General features: G+C 37.2%; 2 protein-coding genes across 4 annotated transcripts; one reads left to right on the top strand and one right to left on the bottom strand.

Annotated features, from left to right (window-relative positions):
• Positions 1-13,848, top strand: LOC576765 (neutral and basic amino acid transport protein rBAT). 2 transcript variants are annotated; one of them, XM_030998443.1, is made up of 10 exons: positions 1-564; positions 3,415-3,600; positions 6,173-6,318; positions 7,499-7,624; positions 8,204-8,514; positions 9,120-9,230; positions 10,245-10,452; positions 11,212-11,346; positions 11,916-12,041; positions 12,421-13,848. In XM_030998443.1, exons 1-10 carry the CDS (start codon positions 177-179, stop codon positions 12,763-12,765), a joined length of 2,082 nt encoding a protein of 693 aa, XP_030854303.1. In that variant the 5' UTR covers positions 1-176; the 3' UTR covers positions 12,766-13,848. The 2 variants fall into 2 exon arrangements, with proteins under 2 accessions (XP_030854303.1, XP_030854302.1); XM_030998442.1 differs by having other exon boundaries at positions 8,204-8,533; positions 9,121-9,230.
• Positions 13,849-16,765: 2,917 nt separating this feature from the next.
• Positions 16,766-22,316, bottom strand: LOC576693 (fatty acid-binding protein 2, liver-like). 2 transcript variants are annotated; one of them, XM_030999655.1, is made up of 3 exons: positions 22,007-22,316; positions 17,302-17,750; positions 16,766-17,265 (listed from the first exon to the last, which is right to left on the bottom strand). In XM_030999655.1, the coding sequence occupies exon 2, from the start codon at positions 17,736-17,738 to the stop codon at positions 17,346-17,348; it is 393 nt and encodes a 130-aa protein (XP_030855515.1). In that variant the 5' UTR covers positions 17,739-17,750; positions 22,007-22,316; the 3' UTR covers positions 16,766-17,265; positions 17,302-17,345. The 2 variants fall into 2 exon arrangements, with proteins under 2 accessions (XP_030855515.1, XP_011667134.1); XM_011668832.2 differs by lacking the exon at positions 16,766-17,265 and having other exon boundaries at positions 17,273-17,750; positions 22,007-22,314.
• Positions 22,317-22,764: the final 448 nt, after the last annotated feature.

Raw genomic sequence — 22,764 nt, 5'->3', positions numbered from 1 at the left:
GTGAGTATAGTAAATTCCGCGCCATTACTACAGTCTATAATTGCATTACCTAGCGCATAGCTCTGCTCTGCATACGTGTACAGCCGGTGAAAATAATAGAAGGACATTTTAAGACGACGTCGAAAGGGTGTCATATTTCATCTTTCTAACTAAGAGACCTTCATATAAAAGCCAAGATGGGCGACGACAGAAAGCCAGATTACGATGCCAAGTACGAAATGGCTCCTCAATCAGAAGGCGATATCGAAAAAGGAGAAGTGAAGATTGCTGATGGTCATGGTGGCAGTGACGAGAAGAAACCTGCCAGCGAGGATAATGAATGGGGTGGTCTGAATAAGGCTGAGCTGCTGGAAGTTGCCGACACTCCTTTCTGGAATTGGACCCGCAACATCTTGCTGGTTCTTTTCTGGGTTGGTTGGGTGGCAATGCTTGTTGCTGCAATCGTCATTGTCGTGAAAGTACCTCGATGCCCAGAAGTCGAGTGGTGGGAAAAGAGTGTTTTCTACCGAGTGGTGCCCCAATCATTCAAGGATAGCAACGGTGATGGTTATGGCGATCTCCAAGGTATGTCGAAACATGAAAGTATTTGGTCATTTTTTCTTCATTTCATATTCATAATTTCATTTGTTTATTAATTTTTTAAAAGTTTATTATGTGTTCAACGGAAAAAAATTGTTTTGATGATGAAAGAAATATAACATGTGCGGTATGACGAGGTTTCCCCACTTGTTTTGTTTTGTTATGTTTCTGTTTTTATGCGAGCAGAATTGCTGATGCAATGCTCGAGCCGCGCAATAGTGTGCGTGGGCGATATGGTCGAGTAATTTCGCCGGTTGGAACTGGATTCAGCCGGCCTGCGAATGCCGGGTGTGTGTGATATGTTAATGAGTGCACACTGCACTGCATAGCATTTTGTTCGTGCGGCATGCGTTCGCTCTTTACTTTGTCATTCGAATGTTTACTTCCACCACCACCACCACCACAACAAAACAGAATGGGCTTGGTCGTGATTGGAATAAATTGGAAGGACACAACGATAGGAAATTGTTTATTGTCGACCTAGTCCTAGACAATAAACCCGCCCCCCCTTAGGCCCCTTACAGAAAATAATTGGGGGAGGGTAAATAAAAAAAAAATGAGAGAAGAAAAATACAAGTTGTCTAGGCCCACCATCTTGAGTAATAGGTCTTGGGTCTAGTTTTACAGCCTTGCTTACTCTTAAAATCTAGAGAGAGAGAGAGAGCTAGAGCCTAGAGGGGGGGGGGGGGGGGGGGTGATTTATAAGAGAAAAGGAGCAAGAAAATCACAGTGTTAGAGAGGTGAGATATGAGAAAGAGAAGCAGAAAATTGAAAGAAATATTGAGTTTTTAAAAAAGAGAGGCAATTTTAGAGAAGATTAAAGGAGAACAACAAAAAAGTCAAGGTGGGGCATGTAGAGGGGAAGAGAAGAAAACTAATTTACAGGAACGTAAATACAGGTTACAACTTGATACATGTACACATATCACGTAACGCTAGAAACAACTAAAGATTGTGATAAATTAAATGTGCTTGCAAATTATTGAAAACCTGGAAAGCTGAAATAAAAATGAAGATACATGTCAATCTAAAAATTTGACGTTAACTCATGTGTGTTTATCCCCCTGTTGACTCTAACAGACAAAGCAATTTCATTTATAATATTAATTTCAACTCAATTACATGTATATCAGGAGGCAAAAGAATTAAATCACTAAGTAGGGAGGCCAATGCCCAAATCTAACTTTTTAATTACTAATTTGTTTATACTAAAACTAAGATTAAAAGAAAGCATTTACTTTCACTAAGAAAATCCACCCATCTGCCGACTCCATAGGTTCCATCAAATAGGAGATATCCAGCTGGTTTGTAGCCATTTCCTTCTACGCCTTTCCGTACGTAAGAGCCTTGAAACAATTATATTTCATGTCGCAAAGTTACGTTCATAATTAGACAGGCCCGAGGGACAAAGTTCATGATGAAGTTTAAAACTTCGCGCGAAAGTGCAATCACTCAACAGCGGCTAGCCTTGAATCGGTCGCACACGTACACACCTTCTTCTTCTTAGTTGATCCCTCCACCGACACAGGCAAGCCCCGATGCAGGCTGAAGTCCAGCCATCAATGTGCGAACGATTACATCTTCTACTACTACGAGCCGAAGACGATGGTTCAAAAAAGGAAAGAAATATATATAATTCATTGATATTTACCTTAGATGTGTATTCCAATAATTTGATTTCCTCATGAGTATTCCTTATTATCAACGATCGAGAAGTTACGAGGTCCAATTAAAATCCATCTTGCAGCGAACACAATCATAGCGCACATCCATGCATGCAACGTACGTGTACTAATATTTCTCTCACTCTCTCTCTCTCTCTCTCCCTTTCGCTATACGTAACATACACACTCACTAACCATGTATCATACAACACACACATTCAAATCATGGCTTTCATTTCAATTCTCAATTGGAGTATAGACTGCTCACGTAGACTTTTTTTTTTACTGAAATATCTTTTTTAACACTTCTCATACATTACTTCACGACACTCGTATCTAGTGCTGTGAGAATAAGGTACTAGGGTCTATAAATAAGACTACGCTTTGGGCACGCTCTGACCGGAGCTCAGATTATGTCGCAATACCCTTTATTTTTGGCGCGAACAATGACGTCACTGTTCACTGTTTTCCTTCTCATTTTGAGATGGATGTAGCTATAGGGCTCAAACCAACGCAAGATTGACAGAAACATCGTACTCTATCTACTTTCGAATGTTCAGTTTGTAAAAATCTGTATTTAAAAAGATATAATCTTTTTTCTTTATATTTTCTAGTTGTTAGAAGTGGCAATTGTGAACATCTGAAATGTTGATCTCTATCAAAAGTTCTTTACTCAAAACGGATCCCATATTTTTAGGGTCTACCTTCTGCCAATGAGAAGGTTTTTAGTGAGCAAACCTCTACGCCCTCTAGGATTTTCTTAGTCGGTGGTGCGAGTGCGTCAAGGTCGTCTGCAACCACAATTATTGGATTAAAAAACGTCAAAATCTGCAAGATTGTCAACAAATGGTGAAAGACTGTTACAGATCCGTGATTATAGGTATGTTGTGAAATGTATAATTGTATTTTCTTTTCATATTTTCTTCAATTTTTATTTTTACATCATTTTTTTCCCTTTGCTAATTTTTTGAAGTGGGCGACGAGCGCACAAATCGTAGGTGTAGAAGCCTTACGCCCGGGCATTGGCCTCCCTACACTAAGTTTAGGCTCAATCCCTATTCCCTAAAATATGGTTTGTTGATCAGATTTATCTCTGACTGACTGTGTCGTTCATTGATACACAGATTTATTGCAACCACTCTTTACCACATTTCAAATCCCCATTTGATAGGACTAACCAAGAAACTGGACTACGTTCAAGGCATTGGGGCCGAGGTGCTTGTACTGTCTTCCATCTACCAGCAGTCTCTGCAGGGACAGGACCTAGGCCAAGAGATTGTCAACTTCACCAATGTGGACAAGCGTCTGGGAACTCTCAAAGACTTTGACGACTTCATGACTAGTGCTGAAGAGAAAGGTAGGATCAAATGTTGTCTTGTGTGTACTATTTTGATGATTGTCTCTCAATATTGCAACAATAGAGCTCTTTAACAGTTGCCAAATGTGAATGCAATGTTTGAATGATAAGAGACTTAGATTAGAATATTCTGTACAGATTTGGTTGTAAATCTTCAATATTCTTTTTCTTAACTCTTGCTCTACTAAATTTCATAATAATATATCAATGCACATGAGACCATTGTAACATTGTAGGAATATACAATTATTATAACCTACATGTACCCTGTAATCCTGTAGTATGATGGAAATTGTCTATTGGTCCCTTACTGAACGGGTAGGTAGTATTTTGCTATCCTCATGTGATACAAAATTGGGGTGAGAAAAAAATGGTGAAATGCCCAACGAAGAGGTCAAAACCGTGCATACACTGTGTTCTGATAATGGCAATGACTTTCAGCTATTACACTGTAGGTAGCACAATGGATGGACTTTGTATCCTTTCATTGTTTAGTTAAAACAAACATTGTTTTTACAGTCACTAATGGCTTAATCTCTTTCTTGTTTTTAGTATAATAACAGAATTGTTCCAGGTGCCCTGATGATTATCTTTGAACCACTTTGTTTCTTGTATGTTGAACCCTGTCAACCTGTGCTACATGTATGCCAAGTCAAGTGCTTGCTCTCATAACATTAATCCCGCGGGAATAGGGTACATGTAGTTTGCAGGCACAAATCCTTGTCAGTCGCTGACTCGCTGTGCGTAATGGTGTCTGATCAGAGAGACTATTCTGATTGCAAACTGCATAGGCTCTGTACTCTAAGCAGCTCAAGGCTTTAGAAGTTGTGGTTCAGTGTCGAATTAGAGTCAGTGGACGGAGACTAGGAATAAGGGCATAGGGCACATAACAATAAAGGAAAGAACAACCCAAAACATGGGTCAAAGGTTATGAGAATTATGCATACAATGGGATCTCCTATACCCCCGTTTCCCACACACAGGGCAGTGGAATGGTGCTGTTGTAAACCATGTGTAAGACAAGTAGGATTTATACTATAACAGTGAGTCTATTTCGTTTTTACATCACTTCGTCAGTAAGCGTTCAGACTTAAAAATTCACTGCAGAGCTATACCGTTTCAGAAACGTTCAATATAGCCAAACAACAAATGTTTGTGCCTGATGCACTCTGGTGAAATGTGATTTGTGATCTGAAGCATTTGAAACACATTTTTAGGACTAATCAATAATATTGGTTGAGAAAAAATATTAATCCGTTGCTGAATTTTAAACCTGTACAATAAAAAATTCAAAACGGGTTGCGATTTTCTGAAACCTTTACAATAAGAAGTTAAACCTGTCGTTGTTACATGTTTAAACCACCTGTGCCTGTGGATTATCGTGTATTATGCTACAGAAAACATTATGGACTAGGGTAATAGGCAATGTCATTCGTAGTGCAGTGGCACGACCTCATTCTTGTTTTGTCAAGGTGCCACTACTCAACCAGGAAGTTTGATAATAGTCCATCCCTGCTCACCAACTGTTGTTTCAGTCCTTCCTGCCATTGTATGATTTGACAATGCAGAGAAACAACCTGCCCCGTCCCTGACCCTGCACAAGCCCATGTCAGTCATTGTGTGTAACAGTGTCTGCACTATGAGACTACAGTAGGCTTTTGACACAGCCACAAACTGACAGATGCAGTCTGTGCTTGCAGACTCCCTCTAGCTACCACTTAGGGTTGCAGACCTAGTTTGTAGGCACTTACCCTTGTCGGTCATAATGCATTTATAACAGTGTTTGAGCAAGGAGACTCAGAAACCACAGCCAACAGGCCATACTAAAGACTGACTGAGTTACACTGTAGGCTCTACTCAAAACCTTATGGAATTATGTTTTAGTGTCGAATGAGAGTCTGTGCCTGCAGATTTACACTCTAATCCAGACTGCCATGTACTGTACCATGGTCACGCCCTACGATCCTGCATTCCTGCTGTGTACAGATCAGAAATCATCAGACAGTCAAGGCCATACAGAGTTCATTCATTTCAAGCTCTTACATACAATCTATACTCTAATGCAGTACCACCAGCAGATTTCCACATATTCCCTGAATTAGTGCATAAGCGGGAGACATAATTAAATTGAAGAAATAAAAAATGTCTTGATATCGGGGTAGTTTGTTGGAAAGTTTTGTGGTAAAATGTTATTCCCGCTGTTCTCTAGATTGAATCTTAAATTTAAAATGAAAAGTTATTTTCAATTCTTGTATATCCTTTCATTTGGCCAGCAATTATATATTTTATTGATTTATTCAAGTTGACATTTGTTAACATGTACTTAATGTTCAATAGTATAATAAATGAACTTAAATTTGAGGCATTGTTCAGAACTTCAATTCAGAATGTTGAAAGGCTCAGGTTACCAGAACCTACATTTATTTTGATTTGTTGTCATCTATTAACTGCAGTAACCTTGCCAACACTTACCAATTTGCAGAAATGGTTATTATTTGTTTGTTTTCCTCCCTTTTTTAAAAACAGTTATTAATCATTTTATATATCTTTATTTTTTTCTTCTTCAAAACAGATCTGAAAGTGATCTTAGAATTTGTACCAAACCATTCCAGCAAGGACCATCCTTGGTTCTTGGCCAGTCGTAACAGTACCGGTAACTTCAGTGACTACTATGTATGGAAGGAATGTGGTGATGGAACCAACCCACCAAACGAATGGGTAGGTCAACTACTTTTGACAGAAAAAAATTCTGGTTCATTTAAACCATTTTCTACATGTACATGTGATATATTAAATGTTTTGACGTCATGGTATTACATACTAAAAACTGTAGAGTTGGGAACACAACAAAATTGTTCGACATATGCTAAAAGTGTAAATATCACATATCTTGCATACCGGTAGTTTGGTATATTTCTTTAAAAAACTTGTTCAACTGAAGAAAAGTTAACTGTATTGTCTATCATCATCTCTATTCAGTTTTTAATTCTGGTGAAGTTTGTGTGAAAACAAGAAAATCTGCTTAAAGGAAACCAAAACCTTCATACTAAGTAACTTTTATTGTAAAGTTTAAGATATTTGAAAAATATCAGTGAAAATTTGAACAAAATCGGGTAAGGAATAAGGAAGTAAGAGCTTTTTGAAATTACTAGTCACTAGAGGGCGGTATTCAATTTGATGACATCATCTGTGAACAACTCTCTATGCCTTTTGTACATCAAATTTCATGTTTTTCCTTCTTTCTTGTGATTGAGATAATGTACTCCCCTGAAAGCAAGATATAGAATGCAAAATGATATTCTACTTCACATGTTATGAAGTCGGATCTAGAACACAAATAAATACGAAGAAAACAACAAAATTGTGAAATTTTATGTGCAAAAAACATGGAGAGTTGTTCACAGATGATGTCATCAAATTGAATACCGCCCTCTGGTGACTAGTAATTTTAAAAAGCTCTTACTTCCTTATTCCTTGCCCGATTTTGTTCAAATTTTCACTGATTTTATTCAAATCTTTTAAACTTTACAATAAAAGTAACTTAGTATGAAGGTTTTGGTTTCCTTTAAGATTTGTCTGAATGAAGTCTTACAAAAGTTCTGTTGTATAAAAACATGTTGGTTTGATGTTATCTGCCTTTTACACAAGGGCTTGTCACTTCCTGAGGTCCAGTACACATAGGTCCTCGGTGCTGAAATCAGGTGCTACCAACATTACACAATTAAAACAAGCCTAATGTAGACGAACCCTAAGGATTTCAGTCAAGACGGATCTCCTGTGAAATTATGAATAAAATGATGTACAGTCCAGTTTTCCCTACAGTTCAAAACTTTATCTCTGTGGTGCTGTATATTGATATGGAGTTCATTGTTTTTTTGTTTTGTTTTTTTCTCTCCAGCTCAACAAGTTTGGTGACAGTGCGTGGACCTACGATGCTGTTAGGAAGCAGTGCTACTACCACTACCTGAAGGCAGAGCAACCAGACCTCAACTATGACAACACCAACGTCCAGATGGCTATTGAGGTATGAATCTATATCTCAACTTGTTAAAGCTAACCATGTTCTTTCATTACAAGAAAAAATAATTTCATAGTGATTTAAAGAACCAAAAACATGCATGGTATATTTCTCTTAATTTAATTTCAATTGTAAACAACATATCTTGACATTAAATGGCACAGAGACCTTTGTTTAAGGTATAATGTGCTATACGAGATGTGTTCTTTACATGTTAAACTTCTGTATTAAGTACATGCGATGATATTTAGAACTCAAGCTTCAGTTGAGTCTGAAATGAATAGCGCCACCTTGTGTTGATATACCATACATTGTACTATGATTGATGATATTCTGCATGGATGCTACAGTCAAGAGTCATATACCTAACTACCTACTTAAGTATTAGTATGTCTCAACTATGAAAAAGCTTATAGAGATTTGTGAGATTGAAAGCCAATTTTCCTCATTTCTCACATTTTAATATATGTAACATAGTACCATATGCAAGCTGCTTTATGTATTGTCATCTAGAGAGAGCTGAAGTGGCTAATACTAGTTTCTCCTGAATCACCGATATCATTATTCTATCCATTAATCTCTCAGGATGCGCTCAAGTTCTGGTTTGATCGCAAGGTTGATGGATTCATCTTCAGTGATGTTGATTACATCTTTGAATCCAGTGACGTGGCCACAGCCCTAGGCAACCGCCGCCGTCGTCAAGCGACTGGGAGCACAGACGCCCCCGCTGCTGCTACTACCACTCCAGCTGCTGCTGCTGATGCTACCGTTTCTGCTGCTGCTACCGTTCCTGCTGCTGCTTCTGCTACTACTAACATGGCTATGAAACCTTCAAGTGAGCCTGAACCCTCCAGCGAACCAGAACCCAGCAATGAACCAGAACCAACTGGCTCATCTGGAAGCGAATTCGTTCCGGTAGGTGCTCTCCTGCCTGTTCCTGTATGATATTCATCAAGTATACCAGGGAGCCCGTCTTACAAAGAGTTGTGATCGATCCAAATCAAACGCAAAAAAGTTTGAAGTCTTCTATCTCTTATGTACATATTTGCGATTGATACCAACGCTTTGTACGACAGGGCCCAGGATTACACATTAGTTTATTTCACTGGGTCTAGATTGCAATTTTGAGAGCTCAGAGTTAAATTTTAGGAGCCCATGTCTTAATCTGGAGAGGTTGATTGTACAGTACCTGGGAAGAGGTGCGTACTGTGAGTTTTAAGAATCGTCAATTTAATTTAAAAAATTGACACATTTGTGATATAAAAATACAAGCACACATAAATGGGTATATGGGACCACACACATTTATTTATTTGTTCTCGTATTTCAAATATGGGATCATTTTAAAGAACAAACCCTTTCAGGAGACATCTCAGTTATGACTTCTTCCAAACTGACATCAAAAGAATGAGAAAGCTCAAAATGTCCTTTTTTCATCTTTCTTAGAATTAGAAGTAAAGCTTCTCTTTAACTTGTCCATCAATGTACTGTTTTTATTTCAGCAATACAAATGTGTTGGTGATGCTTGCCCTGGGATGCAGGCCAAACTTCACGATCTCCTGGTCAGGTGGAGAGAAGTCTTCAGACAGAACACTTATCTTGGAAAGTACAGGTGAGTTATTGCATTTATAATCAAACAATGTCATTTTGCTTCCAATGATACAATGTGATTTCTATAAGATATAAATGTTATAAATAGCAAAATTACTCCAAAGTGTTATGAATGGTCAGGTATCAAAGAAAATTATTTAGATGAATATATGCTTATAGTAGAAAATAGCTGTAAAGGGCTCTGTAACTATGAGATATCTGATATTACCAGGTAATTTTGCTAGTCCAAGTTTGTTTTTTTACCCCAAATTAACAGGTCATTTTCATGGTCCTCTTGTCTATTTTTCACTGTATCATATAGATATACAGAGCTGCCAACTAGTACGGATTTTCCGTAATTGGTACGGAAATTAACGACCATTACGGAATGTTGTCTCAAATTACGGATTTAAAAAAAAAAAAAAAAAAAAAAGATTTTTTTTTTTTTTTTTTTTTTTTTTTTTTTTTTTTTTTTTTTTTTTTTTTTAATGAATTAAATATGATTTATCGTAGCGAGTGCTGTGAATAGGAGCCATTTTTCATGATAAACTGTGTTGTGATGACCTGAAATTCAATACTTAACATCTTTGTGTGAGTAAAATCACCAAAAATTTCAGATAATCATGCGTCCGCGCAGTGTTGGCGTGTCGTTTTTTTAGATTCATAGCGCCGCATAAGAAATTACTGATTTATACCCCAAATTACTGATTTTGAGCCTTGTGATTACTGATTTTCTGTTCTGGAGGTTGGCAGCTCTGGATATAGGTACATAGATTAATTTAGTCACTTCAGGGATAATTCATGCATTTTTCAGACACATTGGCCCAAATTCACAAAGGAGGTTTGTCGACAAACCTAGGTGTATGTGCGTCTTATGACGCACAACTTTGTGAATTTGGGCCAAAATACTCGTCCTGTGGGAGAGGGGAAAACAATTATGAATAGTATGTCTTCCCAAACTGGCTATCTTTATCAATGAGGCTTCTGTGCAGATACGATTTACAATATTTATTATTTTATTTTGTTCTTCTTCTAGACTCCTGGTGACAGAGACTGAGCGTTTTCCTAACGATGCCGTCCTTCAGTTTGGCAATGACAGCCGCGAAGCAGACCTGGTGATCAACCTTGGCTTTGCTAAGTCTATTGAGGCCAATCCAACCGTTGATTCCATCCAGGGTGCTGTAGCCAAATGGCTAAAAGGCAAGGAGGATGGTGGTTTTGAAAAGAGATGGAACACCTGGACAGTAAGTAGTCTAAATGCACAACATCTTGATAATGTACTTAGTTACCTCTCCATGTCGCTTTATCTTCCAACTGTGATAATGTATACCAGAGAATCTTGAGTGGTACATTGATTTGCGTCCTAAATAGGCTTACTTCCTGATCCCTCTATAATCATTTTACACTTCTGGGTTAGTAGTTATCATATGGTAAGAATATTCCCTGGGGAGTGGAGATGGTGCACATTATGTGCAAATGCACCGGATGTCTTGGGTTCTGATATCGCTAAAGCACAAGGGATGATATTACATAATAAATGCTGTATAAATCCAGATTATTAGTAGTAGTAGTAGTAATAGTAGTTGTACACTCTTTCCTATTTGTTTTGGGTTTTATTTTCCCCTGTGTGCATTTTCTTCAAAGGTTTCAAATGCTCCAACCAATTCAACCCAGTTCAAAGTCACACTTGTTTTCTTCCATATATTTGTTCATATTAACAAAATACTCCAATAAATTAAATAGTAGAATGTAAAAATAATGACGTACCGGTAGTAATTTTGAAGAGCATAGTATAAACACAAGAAAGAAGGCATAAATCTCATTAACCATAAGCTTGTATACTTACATATGCTTGTATAAAATGATACAATGTATCTATATGATATCCAGACCTATTAATCAAATATGTATATTTAGTTACCTCTACACATACAAGTATAAACATACTCTCTGATGCTGAGATATTCCTAATAAATGACTTCTCTTTCCTTCTCATCATGCAGCTTGGTGATGAGAGTATGTCTCGTATTGCTAGTCGTGCTGGAGAGAAGTTTGCTCGCTCACTCAACTTTATCCTGCTCACCCTTCCTGGTACCCCCATCACTTACTATGGAGAAGAGCTGGGAGCCCTTGACCTGGTATGTATACCATAGGTGCTATGTTAGTCCTCTTCCAGCAAAGCATCATACCAGAACCTATTATTACGTTCTTTCAACTTTTGTTTTCAGGCTCGGTTAAATGTCTTTTGGCTTTGACCAATACAGCCCTTCATGTGTATACTAGAAATCTCTTGAAGTTCTGTTTTTTTACTCATAAACTCATTAATTAGAATCAATTTTGAAGAGAGTGAGCTAAAAGTATTTATCTTCGCAATTAAGAAAGGAAATGAATTTTTTGTCAAAGTCTCTACAGGAATGGAAAGATTTCATCCTGGTTCTGTGTAATCATATTACTTTTCAAAGCTGTTTGAATACAAATCTTGAAGATTAATAAGGTCATCAACTTTTGGGACACCGTCAATCCAGTTTTATATTATAACATTAATAGCATCATACATGTTTCTTATGTAAACCAAGAACATTAATCAAGTTTTGTTTTGTTTTTTTAATGTACAATCTTCCGCCAATTGGAGTTTTTCTCATTGGTTTCATGCCTTATCATGTTTTGATGTGTTTAACAAGTGAAGTCCACTTTTGTTTATCAACAGGCCGTTGGTGGTGTTGATGCCTCGCGTGGACCCATGTACTGGGCTAACTTCACCAATGGTAACTTCACTGCTTCTAATGCTACAGCCTGGCTAGATCTTCCTACTGATTCCAACTACAGTGTTGAGGTGAGTTTTTGTTTGTTTTGTACATGTTTTCGTTTATAAGTAATATGATACCAATATGAATCAAATTTGTACAAATGGACTGTACAACCAACATGAATGTCTCGTGGCAGCAATGACAGAATATAATGCTGCCTTTTTAGATTAAATCAAGTAGTATTGCCTTTCTGTGTTAATTGACCCCCAAGTAATTTGTCAAAGGTAATATAAAAAAAAATGATGAATGTTTCATTTACTTGAATGTTAAAAAAAAAAAAATTGTTTTTCTTTTTGTAAGAAGCAAATTTTAACAAGAATTTAAATGACAGTGATATCTAGATAAGCATATAAACTTATTTGCAAACTTGAATTGTATGTAATCAGAAAATGTTATTCCTTTCAGGTTCAAGATGCTGACATGAAATCCTCACTCTCGGTCTTCAAGCAGCTAGCCAGTTTCCATGGTGAGCCATCTATGACTGCTGGCGAGTATCATCTGATGCACTCATCTGGAACCGTCTACGCTTACCTGCGTCAGTTCCCCGACTGGCCTGGCTACCTGGTCGTCAATAACTTTGGCTCCTCGTCTACCAAGATTGACTTTGAGGTGAAACTTGGCGAGACTGTGTTCACCCATGGAGTGTTCAAGCTCAGTAGCTCTGGTATCATGCCGGAGAAGACGAAGCTTGCCTTGACAGATATTACTGTTGATGCATTCACCTCCATCCTAGTAGAAATCAAGAAATAAAAAGTGGTTGTTTCTTTCATGTGTCCAAATTTCCCTGTTTGTAGGGGAATTTCATAAATGCTGTCTTTCAGCTGAAGCACATAGTATCCTGCTTTTCTTCTTTGTATTGTCTGTTTTTGAAACAAACATGACCTGTAGTTGATATAAATTATCTCCTTTCCTTTAAATTGGATTTGGAAACCTGAAATATAACACATGTTGGGTTTATTTACGATGTGGGGTTATTTGGGTGAAGGGTTATGTCAAATCTCTGTCGAGTGCTGCCTGCGCCATCATTAGTAAAAAACAATGGCGAGACAATTATCTAGTTTATTTAAGCAGTTAGAATTACAATAGCACCGTAATTATTTCAAGCGCTAAATTTTTAGTTTTTCGAAAGTTGTTCATGTGGAAACAAATGTGATACCTGTTCAAGGAAAATGATACTTAAAGGTACTACGGTATGTCCCATTTGCAGGCCCAAAAAAATGAAAAGATTAAATTCCAACAGCATTTGGAAGATAATAGTAATTAAGAACTTCCCTCAAAACAAAAGGGCTTGAAAAAGTTTTTAAGTGTGAAAATAACGACCATTAGTTGTCGAAGCGACTTTAGTGATTGCAATCCATTTAGTATGATATTCAGACCCATTGGTCGTACGTTTTGTGCTGTGTAAAGATTCAATCAGTTTAATTTTGGCCATTACATGAAGTGGGTTATTGATGTCAGTGCAGTCTAGAATGTAAATGGGCTTCCTTGCATAATTTGAATATTAGGACATAACTTTCACAGATAGGACATGTATGTATACATGACATATTCATAATTCCTGCAAAGTTCTACAGAATTAGATGTTGGCTGCAAATGAGACATAGTACCTTTAATATGTATTTCAAAAGTTTGTCCACGTGTTTTCGCACACTAGTAAGAGCCCCCCATGTAACTGTCCTTTTCGTTGGATTGTAAAGTATGCCCATGAGAAGAAATACATCTGCCTAGCTAAGGATTATGGAAATGAAATTAAGTACAGTAGTTGAATAGTTTAACTTGTGCTTGTCCCGCATATTTGTGTTTTTGATTAAAAGATATCTTCCCTGTCAAGAATATGGTGTGTTTGTAGTCTGTTTTTTAATGTATGTCTACCGATTTCTATTAAATGAGAGAGCTTTCCAAAGTAGATTCAGTGTAGCATCACAACGATTCGTTGGATGCCTGTAAGAAGGCCTTGAAGATAAAGTTGAGTTCTGGTCATGCGATTGCATTGTAGAATGGATCAGAAAAGGTGTTCATGTAGTATTTAAGTATTGGTGTGTTTACTACTGCAAGGTTCTGGAGTCATCAAAATTATAAGAAATTTGGCCCAGGCTTGGTAAAGTAACAAGCACTGTACACAGAAAGATGTATATGGGACTACACAAACATGTGGCATAAAAAATGAGGCCTCATTTTTAAGTCATATTCAGACTATGAAGACATTTGAAGAGCCATGCTTTTCATGGGACATGTTTTCTCTGATGTTCTTCCGCACTTGCAAAATAGCAATGATAATACTCACAAATTATTTTCCACCTCTCCCCAGAACTCAACCTTCTCTTTCAATCTCATGTACAGTTTAGAGGTCATCTGAAACTTGTTTTCTGTTTATCTATTAGGTTTTTTCAGTGTTCCGTCTTTAAGTCATGAAGTGTTTTCTTGAACATATATAAGAATTAAAAAACTTCCTTTGAATGAGGGATTTCTTTTTTCCAATGCAAAAGAGTGGAAGGGGAAAAGAGATGATATGGAAATGGGGATCGAGAGGAGGAGATTGAATGAGGGAACATCTTGCAAAATCGTCATTTTCAATAACATCCCATGGAAACATACATGTATTGAAAGCACTAGTTCAGATGAGATTTTCACAAAGATGGACGGGTGACAGTTCTGTGAGATGTTGTTCAGGGCGTTGAAATGGAGAGGGAGAAAAAAAAATAGGACTGAGTCCTGGATGGAAACAAGGAAGGGTTAGAGATATGAAGAAGCAAAAGAGGAAAGGAAGGAAAGTAAAGTCTGATTAAGAGAGTTGAGTTAAGCTAAAGATTATGGTCATGCGATTACATTGTGAAAGAAACATTGTGAAATCGATCAGAAAAGGTTGATAATCTAGCATAGATCTACTGCAAGGTTCTGGAATCATCAAAATGATAAGAAATTTGGCCAAGTCTTCATAAAGTTAGAATCACTGTACACAGAAAGATGTATATGGGACTACACATACGTGCATTTGTATCTCTCAACAGGCAAGAGATACACTAATTTACCAAATATATCAATTAGTAGGCGGTTACCCGTCAACATTTTTATCATGTATTATTCAAAACATATTCTTTCACATGATTGGTAATAAGAGCTTCCATTTCATTTTTTGAAATTGGGGCGTTTCCAAAACTGGTCTTTACCTTTAAAAGAGAGAATGTGCAAGAATGAAAGTTGAAAGAGAGAGTAATGACTAGATGTAAGGAGCAGGACAAAAACTTCAGGTTTGAACAGATAGTATGAATGGAGAAAAGAAGAAGAAAGTACAAACAAATTGTGTTGAAACAGACGAGAGAATGAATCGGATAGATTGATCTTTAACAAAATTTTAATCACAAAAACAAAGCATGTACACATATATGACACTAATAATAATATGTTGTCTCGTATAATGCACATCATAATTATATTGATATAACGTCTCTGCGCTTCCAAAGAAATTTGTATATTATGATTACAAATCATTTCAAAACATGTCAAATTACATCCGTGTGTAGATGACCGGTGAATCATAATATATATATATATCAGGAGACAGGGAGGCACCCCCACCCCTTGAGAAATTAAAAAAAGAGGTCGAGAAAATCAACTGAACTGCACTATAAAACAACCCGGTTGCAGTCTAACTTTGGACGAAAATTACGTAAGGGTTAACAAGACGAATTTCAAATTGTAGCAATCATGGCCCCGTCTTAAAATTACATTGTAGTCAGAACTCAATCAGACTGAATGCAAAAGATTAAACGGAAACTTAGTTTTATCTCTTAATACTACAGAGTTGCAATTGATATCAGGTTATACGATCGCTTTGAATTTGAATAAATCGCAACTCTTTAAAGGTAATACAAAGTTTTGGGAAATTTTGAAAATTGGGTGGATAGTGATTCTTTACAATTTCGATATATTTGGATGCCCCTGTGGATGTATTATAAGCACTAGAAAATGTAGGCCCTAAAACACTTCTGCTTTCGAAAAAAATTGAATATAAAAATGTATCGCTACTCCCGGTAAATGTTGATGAATTTCAAATAGCGCCTACGGCCGTACAATGGTAGCTGCGACCATGAAAATCTCAGAATATGTAGTTTATATTATGAGTTTATTATTTACAATTTCAAAACTTTAGACTTTAGACAACGATCACTGAATATTGTAGGATCGCATATGCTTTCAATATGTTCATTTGAACCAAATTCATGACCCCATACCAAAACTTTGTAATACCTTTAATACATGACATGACACTGATTTAAATCAAAATGTTACACTGCAAGTTTTCAATTAAGAGTAAACCCAGATAAACAACACCAGTCGCACGCCTGTCCCTATAATTCGTAGTGCACCGGCCCTCTTCCTGATACGAAGACCTCCCGCAATGTTGAGTTGGTAGGGACTGTTCAAATAACCATTTAGAACTAACGTGAGCAATTCAAATTTTCAGTTAAAATCAAAAGTAAGTCCATAACATTGTTCAAAAGCAGTTTACTTGGCTGAATTTTCCTTTATAATTAAGAATTTTATTTAAAGGCACACTACCATACTTGTAGCTACTTGCTCCCTCTATATAGAAAACTTCCCCAATCGGTGCCTGTTGGTCCCCCATGATCCTCTTTTTCTTATGTTAAATGAGAGCTGAGTTAATGAGATAGCCACCTGTCACAGTGACCTCGATGGCTCGCTGTGTGGTCTAATCCCTTCTTGCCCAGTAGTGGTGACGGTCTTTAATTCTATTCAATTCAACAATATATCAAAAGAGGCAGTTTTTTTGAAAAATCAACAATGAAATACAAGTCGGTGAAATCAAAAGATGAGTCTGGAATGCACAAAATGCCCCCAAATACAATGGAATGTAATACCGTCGTTTTGGGATTAATAGGCCTACAGTCTGTAGTGTGATACCATTTTAAGCAAACCCCAAAAGTGGCATTGAATATGCCTCCAATTTTTAATGGCAGGTTTTTAATTAGCAACTTAGTTAACATACACAAGTAATGTTATGTTGTTCTCAATGTGAACATACTCGGTGTATCACATAGATAAGTAGAAGATTAGAGTAATTGTTTTTTCATTTTTCCATGTCAGAGTACCCAAAGTGAGTTGAAATTTATGTAGGCCTCGTAAAGAAATTAACGACGACGTATTTTAGCTAGGCCTTGTTGTAGTAGAGCCTAACGGCGATGATGTCATGTTGAATCTGGGACTTGTATAGAAGATCTTCACGATGATCTAGGCCTTGTTGTGGTAGATCCTAACGGCGATGATGTCATGTTGTATCTGGGACTTGTATAGAAGACCTTCACGATGATCTAGGCTTTGTTGTAGAAGAGCTTGACGGCGAGGTCGCCCACGCAGAACGTACACACGGTTTGGTCGCCGACGATCTCGCGAATGAGCTTGGCGCCGCGGGCATCGGTGATCACCAGACGATCGCCCTCCCAGGCGGATGTGACGTCAACCTCGGGCATGTTGCCGAACATGACAAACTTACAGGGTTCCCCGACCGTGAAGTCATTGACTCTGTCACCCAACGAGGTTTTACTGACGATCTTGAGGTGGTCGCCATCTTGCTCGATCACCACTTGAAGATTGGTGATCTTGCTCGGTGGTCGTTTGTCTTCTGGTACTTGAAGTTTGTCAAGGAGGGCAGTGAAGTCTTCATGGCTAGCAATGTTCCACGTACCGGAGAAGTTGACTGGCATGGTTAGTGGCTTCTGCAGAAAAAAAGAAAGAAAAAACATAGCCATCATGTATTTGTTAATGATAAAGAGTTGCATCGGTTGTTTTGGGGTTTTATCTTATATTTTACATCTTATTTGTTAATGTTTTTACCCATAACACAATCGCAAAGAGTTTTTTCAATAAATTAACCAGGGGTCAATTTTTGTATAAATTACCTTCCGTATATCCCGTAGAAATCACATTTAGATTTTACATTGGTCCGTTTCACTGCGTGCAGTGGATAAGACTATTAAGATTGCCTCAAGATCAGGCGGTTTTTCGAAAGTTTCTGTGACAATTACTGAATGTTGCCTATTCAGAAATTACATAATGAAATCGAAATAGATAAAATGTTTGTCAATTTGCCCGTGCTCACAAACCCGTTGGCGAACCAATGAATAACTGTCGTTTAAAATAAATGTCATCAATAATACACACTGATTGAGAAGAGGGGGAAGTGAGGAACTTCTTATATTCGGTCACGCATAATTTATCTAGAATTGAATAGCAGAAACAAAATCTAGTTTTAGGTCTTGTAGGACTTATAATTACAAAAAGAAGAGGGAAATCTGTTTCAACTCACCAACAACACATCTACAAAGTTAATATTATACAAGTGAATTCCCCAACCCCAGTGGCCTAGCGTAGGCTAAGTCATTTTTTTTTTTTTAATTTATTTATTTATTTATTTTTTTTTGGGGGGGGGGACAAGTCTTTTGTGTACTAGATGGTCAAAATTTGAGGGTGGTAGATTGACTAGGTCGGGAGGGGATATACCCCTTGCCCCCCTAGAGTGGGAAAATTTTGCATTTTAAAGAGAAAAACGGACACACAATCACATACTTTCTCTGTCTCTTTTCCCATAAGTCTTCCATCTTTCACTACTCCATTTCTTTTTCTTCTTTGCTGTACGGTACATCAAAGGCACAAATCGGATTAATTTTGTTTGTCTTTGTGTTGTTTTTGTTGTTGTAAATTTCAACCAAAGTCTTTGAATTCGCCTTCATTATTGATAGATTATTCTAAGTTTGTCTTAAATTATCATTTGGTACATGTATATGGAGCCTATATTTTAAAGTAATTGATTTGTCTATAATTTCAATCTTTAATCATATTATTGTCTAGGCCAACAGCGTCAATATAAAAAGCAGTTTTGTATTAAAGGTAAAGACCAGTATTGGAAACGCCCCAATTTCAAAAAATGAAATGCAAGCTCTTATTACCAATCGTGTGAAAGAATATGTTTTGAATAATACATTATAATACAAATATTGACGGGAAACCGCGTACTAATTGATATATTTGGTAAATTAGTGTATCTCTCGCCTGTTGAGAGATACAAATGTACGTGTCGCGCACGTGTGTGTAGTCCCATATACATCTTTCTGTGTACAGTGATTCTAACTTTATGAAGACTTGGCCAAATTTCTTCTCATGTTGATGATTCCAGAACCTTGCAGTACATCTATGCTAGATGATCAACCTTTTCTGATCGATTTCACAATGTTTCTTTCACAATGCAATCGCATGACCATAACTGGTCTTTAGCTTTAAACTGACAATGCTACCCTAAATTAATAAATATTTGTTTTAATACTACAAAAATCATACTTGTACATGGTAGGCCTATACTATATACAGGGGCGAATCCGGGATTCTGCTAATAGTGGGTGGGGGAGGGCAATTCAGACAAAAATTCTGACAACAAAATAACAGAGGGGAATCTTTTTTTCATTTGCCTTTTGAGCCTAAATCGAATTTATATGGGGATTTTTTTTCTTCCATTTTTGTGTTTATTAGTTATGTCATCTCGGGTCTTAAAACGACGGCACGTGTCGCTTGTCCCCCCCCCCCCCCCATTCCCACTACAGGTCACTCATGATGATCATTGCTGATTATACAAAGATTGCATTGTTCCCTCGTTTTAAAGGAAGTAGCTATAACATCCTTCCTTGATAAGTCTTGATAAAAGCACTACTTGTTATTACTGCGGCAGTGTAATGGGGGGGGGGGGGGGGCAATTCTGAAATCTCATTCAAAATTACAAACAAAATCTTCATAATTTCTTATGACTTAGATTGTCTAAAATCCTTTCCCCAGGCTACAAAACTATACAATACAATATATGCCAAATTAGGGCTCATGACATGTCATATGCCCCCCCCCCCCCCCCCTCGCCAAAAAAAAAGAACACGCCACTTGAATGCATATGCCTTTTTAAAAAATGCCAGGACAAATCTAACCGTTTACCTGTCAGAGCAATCGATCATCAGATACTGTACATATCATGTAACTTAAAGGTAAAGACCAGTATTGGAAACGCCCCAATTTCAAAAAATGAAATGGAAGCTCTCATTACCAATCATGCGAAAGAATATGTTTTGACTAATACATGATGATAACAAATTTGCCGGGAAACCGCCTACTAATTCATATATTTGGTCAATTTGTTTCTCTCATGGTCTGTGAGAGATATAGGGTAGTCCCATATACATCTTTCTGTGTATAGTGCTTGCAACTTTACGAAGAATGGGCCAAATTTCTTATCATTTTGATGATTCCAGAACCTTGCAGATGCTAGATGATCAACCTTTTCTGATCGATTCCACAACGTTTCTTTCACAATGCAATCGCATGACCATAACTGGTCTTTACCTTTAAACAATAATATTAGAGCCCAAACATACTGATCATGCCGTCTTATGCTGTTTAAGCTTTCATGTCGCCTCTCCAATTATTTTTAGTCATTTCCTTTATTTGCGGTTTCACATATCCTCACATTAGGCGCGTGAACGCATGTTTCAAGAAAGATAAGAGAAAATAAGCAAAGGGACCCCCCTAAAAAAAAAACAGGGAAAGAGAGAGAGAGAGAGAAAGAGAGAGAGAGAGAGAGAGAGAGAGAGAGGGGGGGGGGGGGGGGAGAGAGAGAAAAGGGAAAGGGAGATTAGGTCAGTAAATTATGCAGTGATCACGTTCGTAAATACTTTCGAAAGATCAACCCCAGACTGTTGAAATAGTCTTTGTCAATCACTTAAAGTGAAACGGTAACATTGTTGAAGGTTTATGAAATAAACTGCATAAAATATATGAAATGTTACCTCTTATAATTCTTCTACTGTTCTAACCCTCTAACATGCACAAAATCCTGGAAAAAAAATCTCAAATCACAAAGATATCTATGGTTTCCTTTGAAGGCGTCAATGTGTAACCCCTCTAACAATAAATTCTCCCAACACATTTTTGAATTCTCCCAACCGTTTTCTATGAAAATAAGACATAAAACAGGCTTTTAAAAAATCATTTTTATTTTAATTGTTATCATTTATAAAGGTATGTTTTCACTCAAACCATCAGATTATCTTTAATACTCTACATCTAGCATTGAAGTCACTACCTACGATTTTCTCTCATCTGAACAATGTTACCGAGTCCCTTTAAGAAATGTGTGAACACCATACGTGATCCAAACACGATTTCTATGGGATGTCTATGAAATTGCCCTTGAGCTGATCTTCCGATCTTTGAAATCGTGTGGAAGTGAGTTATGCAGGAATTGCTGAATATAATATACAGGGGTCGGAGTCTTTTCCAGACAGTGTCGGTATAGAAAATACAACAATCATCATAAGACACTCATATCGCTAGGTATATTGTATTTGGGCCTAGCCATTGGGTTCTCTTTGAAAGCATTATTATGATACTCGATTCACGCACACCCTAACGGAATTATAATTGGTTAAATTTAATTAAATTTAATTTATTTTATCACGTTAAAACTCACATCCTAAAAAGACTGCTTTTCAGCAAGTCCGTACGTGTTACACACATAAACCAGATCATATAGACACCAAATTGAATATGTTTATCTTCAATTCATTGCACGAAAAAAACATACTTGAGTAGACAGAACTATTACGGTAATGTATTCCGCATTATACTGTCCAGAAAATCTTCTTACTATCTTATGACCATTTGGCCTATTATAGGGCTGTTGACAGCGCTATTCCGCACTGCATAAATATTATGATATACACTCATAATATTACAAAAGTATGCCCCGAACGTTCGCTTATCAAGTATCAAGTTTGTTTGTCTTCCAGAAAGCACATGTAACAAAATATAATAGAGTACAATCATAACAGTACAATGTAGAATAAAGAAAGACGAAGAGACCTTGGTTGAAGGGTTGAAGCACAGCTTGTTACCGCTTATTTCAACCACCGTGAAAGCAAAAGAAATGTATACTTACAGTTAAGTTTATTCTGGAGCACTAGCAAATACGAGCACGGTATGCATGTGATTATGTACCCGCAGAAACTGATGAGTGATCGAGCAACGTATAATATACGGTCAGTGTCGAGTATACATCGAGCTATCTATAGTTGCTCATCAGCCTCATCGTATGGATGTTATTATAATGAGGGGGCGACAAACCAGACAAGGTATCCGATATGAACATGTCATTAATTTGTTTGCCCTCTATACTATAGGCAGTGCAAATCACTTGTCTTCATATGATTTACATTGACCATGGTTTTGTATTCAATGTTTATTCGATTGCTAATCTATCTACAGCATGGAAATCAAATATACAATATGTTTCCTGCTCTAGAATGGCAGATAACAGAGATGTGTGGAAAAAACTGTTGCAATCAACTTCCGAGATTGGAGAAGATAACAGCATAGATTCTTAATTACATCATAATTTGAGAAAAAGTGGAGGAACCTATAAAAGAAGCAGAGCTTGTGAAGATATAGGTCCCATTTTAGGAAAAAAAATCAAACTTGTATTCAATAATGAAGAACTGCATGGGGGGGGGGGATATTACCGTAAAGGCTTCACGCTTGCAATCTCGTACATTTTACGTCCCCTCCCACCTTTTGGAAAATCCTGGATCCACCACTGACTTCCGGAAGTTCCGCTGAGTAAGACTGGGTCGGTGGAAGGTCGTGTTAATTTAATCTTGGTAAGTTGGTCCGATCGAGAGGGTATGGACAACTAATGGT

Source organism: Strongylocentrotus purpuratus, unplaced genomic scaffold (assembly GCF_000002235.5).
Source record: "Strongylocentrotus purpuratus isolate Spur 01 unplaced genomic scaffold, Spur_5.0 spur5_scaffold_5, whole genome shotgun sequence".
Classification (NCBI taxonomy): domain Eukaryota; kingdom Metazoa; phylum Echinodermata; class Echinoidea; order Camarodonta; family Strongylocentrotidae; genus Strongylocentrotus; species Strongylocentrotus purpuratus.
This window is presented reverse-complemented; position numbering and strand designations above follow the sequence as displayed.

Coding starts and splice junctions, on each gene's coding strand:
- LOC576693 (XM_030999655.1), bottom strand. CDS start 17,738: ATGCCAGTCAACTTCTCCGGTACGTGGAACATTGCTAGCCATGAAGAC.
- LOC576765 (XM_030998442.1), top strand. CDS start 177: ATGGGCGACGACAGAAAGCCAGATTACGATGCCAAGTACGAAATGGCT. Junction 3,601..6,172: donor GACTAGTGCTGAAGAGAAAG/GTAGGATCAAAT, acceptor TCTTCAAAACAG/ATCTGAAAGTGATCTTAGAA. Junction 8,534..9,120: donor CTGGAAGCGAATTCGTTCCG/GTAGGTGCTCTC, acceptor TTTTTATTTCAG/CAATACAAATGTGTTGGTGA.